The 3,913-nt window shown below is 59.0% G+C and overlaps 1 protein-coding gene across 1 annotated transcript; it reads right to left on the reverse strand.

Moving 5' to 3' along the window:
• Positions 1 to 5: 5 nt before the first annotated feature.
• Positions 6 to 3,838, reverse strand: TFAP4 (transcription factor AP-4 (activating enhancer binding protein 4); the record flags this gene model as incomplete). Its single annotated transcript, XM_010021471.1, is given in 8 exon segments — positions 6 to 28; positions 146 to 304; positions 1,835 to 1,972; positions 2,247 to 2,393; positions 2,395 to 2,418; positions 2,928 to 3,026; positions 3,533 to 3,698; positions 3,776 to 3,838. Coding segments are annotated over 8 exon segments (819 nt in total), but the record flags the coding sequence as incomplete, so codon positions are not given.
• Positions 3,839 to 3,913: the final 75 nt, after the last annotated feature.

A 3,913-nucleotide genomic window follows, 5' to 3' on the forward strand; every position in this document is an offset into this window, starting at 1 on the left:
CCTGCGTCCCCTCGATGTGCTGGATCGCCTGCCAAGGGCAACTTCCACCCATCAGGACATCGTGTCCCCTCTTCTGATGCACCCAGCTGGGTGAGGGACCCCTCCAAAGCACCCCCACAGCTGTCCTCCCCGGCGCCCCCCTTACCTGAACAATGGTGTCAAGGTTTTGCCGGGACGTGGAGACTGTGTTGATGACCGAGGACGGACCCATGGTGACCACGGTGACGTGATGGGAGGGAGTTGGTGCTGGAACGATCACAGTGGGGTGGTGGGTAGGCGCTGGGGGAGCATGTGATGGCAGGAGCTGGGGAGAGAAGCAAAATCCCCGAGTCAGCACAGACCAGAGCACAGTGGCGATGGGGAGAGCATCACACTTTTTTGTGGAGCCCAAACTCCTTCAAGAGCCCATAAAAAACTGAAACAGCAGCTTGGCTGCTCCAGTTCACCCACCCTGGATGGACAGGAGAGGATGCCAGCTGAAAGCTGCATCACCCTAGATTTGGCAGAGCGGAACATAAAGAACTCCCCGTATCCCAAAGGGGGAAAGATTTGGGCTTTTAAGCCAAGGAGAGGGAAGTGCCAGCCCTCCCATCGTCCGGACCTGCACAGCTGGGAACCTGCCGCGCCCCTCCGAGCTTCTCATTAGAAGAGCAGATGGGAAGATCCGCCCTAGCAAGAGGGTAAGGAGAGTTCACCTAAAAATAGGCTGAACTTCCCCGGGAGGCGGCCAGCAGGGATCCTGCAGGGACGCAGTTCCACAGAAGCTGAGTGAGGGAGGAAGCTGCTTTTTCTCCCTCCCTTTGAAGCTTGCCAGACAGGCATCCCCCCGGCTAAGCTCAAGTGTGGCAGCAAGCAAGGATGGGTGCCAGCAGTGAGCAAGGAGGGGTGCTGCCACCACGCTCACTCTGTGCTCGCCTCCTCACTGCACCAGGCTGGCCAAAGGCTCCCCCCACTGTTGGCAAATCCAACTGTGCGGAGGGAAAAGGCAGAAGGCTCTATGCCTGCAGTCCTGCCACATCTGCCCGGCACCGCTGCCTGCCAGTTTGCCTGCTCCCCCTTCCCAGCCTGGTGGGTGGCAGGGAGCGGTTTGGAGGTCCCAAGAACTCAGCACGAGTCACCCAGCAAGAGGTGATCCCCCAGAGATGGGGCTGGCCTCCACATCACTGCAAACCACACACCCCAGCACAGGGACCATGACCTGCATCAACCACTGCTGGCATCACCCCCAGATGGGATGGATGTCACTTCATCACCTGCGGGTGAGGAAATGTGCCTGCTGGGAGCTGGAGCTGGAGCAGGACCACAGCTCACCCAAGTGGGAGCTGCTCTCCACTCGTGCCTGGTTGGGAGAGCCTAGCAGGGAGAAACATGGTGCTGGGGCTGCAAATTGGGCCGCATCCAGTGCATCCAGCACAGCCTTGGAAATCCATGGGCTTGCTAGCGCCAAGCTGAATGACTCCCTGCCCACCAAAAAGCGACCCTCCCAAACAAAGCCATCCACGCTGGGGAACGGAGCTGCTTGGAAGCTGCTGCAGCATGGTCCAAGCCATGATCTCACTCGCCAAAACATGGGGTACCCATAAGCGCAGCCCCACTAGTGCTGCAGTGGGCTGTGCACTGACCTTTTCCCAATTCTTCAAGGGAGAGAGCTTTGCTGGGACCTCACTGTCCATCCCAGCACCACAGGAGATGCCAAGCACATCACCAAACCACCCAACCCCCTGTATTTCACTGCCCAGGCACCCAGCTGCACCACTCGAGGGGTGGGAGGCTACTGGGGTGTCCCCATGGATGGGCTACAGCCAGGGTGGGCCAAGACTGCATCTGCACTCACCTGGGTTCGGATCTGCTGCTCACGCTCTAGCTTCTCCTGGTGCAGCAACCTCACCTGCTCCTGCTGCTGCTGGAGCTGCACTTGCTGAGCGATCACCTTCAGCTTCTCGGGGTACATGTGGGCCTCCAGGGAGCGAACCTGCCGGCCGAGAGAGCCCTGACACTGGTGGGGAGCCCAGCCTGCTGCTGGCACAGCACCCCCCAATCCCCAGCTGCAGGCTGTTCCCCTCCACGCAGTGACCACAGCATAGTCAGGGAGCCCACAACCATGCATGGAGCAGAGGTGGTCAGAGCACATGACCCAAGCAAATGACCCTTTACACTGCAGCTGCACCAGCATCTCCAGGAGCTCCTGCAGGGCTAAAGGATACTAAAGGACGAGCCCAGATGGATCCGGCCCCATGTGGCCTTACCTGCTCCTCCAGCATCATGCGGACTGAGCGCTCCTTGTCCAGTTGCTGCCGGAGCTCAATCATCTCCCGCCGCAGATCCTCGGCCTTCTCATCCTCCCAGATGTCCGGTGAGCCGATCCCCTCATCCTTGTCCTCTGCCCGTCGAAAAAGGCGGGGGGGAGCCACTGAACTCCTGCAGTGGGGGACGTGGTGTCAGGGGACAGGGACCAGCTCTGATGCTCTCCCCACCATCCAGACCATGTCTGGTTGGTGCCACACTCTTGGCCAACCCCCAGCACAGCTCCCTGCAGGAAAGGGTCTCCCCAGGGACATGGGATTGACACCTGGGGACAGATGGCTCCTGTGCCCTGAACACACCCACCCTCCTAATCCTCACTCCCCAGCCTCATGCAAACCCACTTCTCAAAGGGTGAAACCCAGGACAGTTCAACTCAGCTGCCCCAGAGCTGAAGGTGCCACCAGGCCATACACAGACACCCCAAATGGAAAACAGGACTCCAGCTCCTCTCCGCCTGCCAAGCAAAGGCCAGATTGAACAGCGCTCCCATGCCCTGCCAGAAGGGTGCAAAACATCTCCATTCCCTGGCCGATTAGGGTAGAGGGTCTTGCCCTGACACCAAGGAACAATGATGATGTCCATCCCTTCCCACCCCATCCCTGGGGCACACAAGCAGGCGCTACCTGGATGAACCGCTTGAGCTGGGTGTTCTGCTGCAGTAGCCGAGTCTTCTCCTGCTCCAGGGAGAAGATGTACTCAGCCGTCTGCTGGAGGATGGCTGCCTGCAGAAGAACCAGGAGGGGAACACTGAGGCAGGAAAGACTGTGGCATCTCCCCAAGCCCTGCTCCAGCCAAGCTCCCTCCCTGCCTGGGACGCAGCAGCACTGCTCTTTGCCTGCTCCCAAAGTCTCCATCCAAGTTCTGCTTCACTCCTGGGTTTCCCCTGGGATTTCCATCATGGTGAACCTCCAGTTCACTCATCTCAGAAACCCAACTGGCAGCCAAGCACCAGCTCTTCACCCCTCCTGCCTCCACAGTGGAGCCACCTTGCCACCGAGGCACCTGCCACCCCGCTCCCAGGGCACTGGGTGCTGTTACATGCACCCAGCCCACTCTGAGACACCAGGGTTGCAATGCACACCCGCTCCCATGAAGAAACCTCTCCAGAAAAGACCTCCATTGCTGAACTAACATATGCAAATACCCCAATTACTCTTACAGCCCTGTCCTGCCCAACAAGGAACGCTGAAAACCTCCATGTGCAGAATAGCGTCCACACCCCGCTCACCTTGCTGAGCTTCTCCCCATCCGTGTGTGGGATGAGGGTTTTCAGAGACTGGAAGCCAGCATTGATGCTCTGCATCCGCCGTCTCTCGTTGCTGTTGGCGATTTCCCTGCGTATCCGCCGCTCCTGGTCCCGCTGGGTCTCTGGAGTCAACGGGATGTTAGCCAAGCTATGAGAGAGGCACAGGGTTAGGGAGAAGGGGGCTGCACTCCTGCCACCAGGTTGCCCCCACTTGTTCCTCCTCACTTTACAATGACGATGCCAACCACCAATGGGATGGTAAACATGGAGAGGATGACGGCTGTAACACTGGCGAGCACAAAAGCAGGTGGGTGAGCTTCTCCAGCCCCATATCCAAAGCTCTGGGGGATGCATCGACTGAAT

The sequence above is a fragment of the Nestor notabilis genome, unplaced genomic scaffold, assembly GCF_000696875.1.
Source record: "Nestor notabilis isolate BGI_N333 unplaced genomic scaffold, ASM69687v1 scaffold18839, whole genome shotgun sequence".
Lineage (NCBI taxonomy): Eukaryota > Metazoa > Chordata > Aves > Psittaciformes > Psittacidae > Nestor > Nestor notabilis.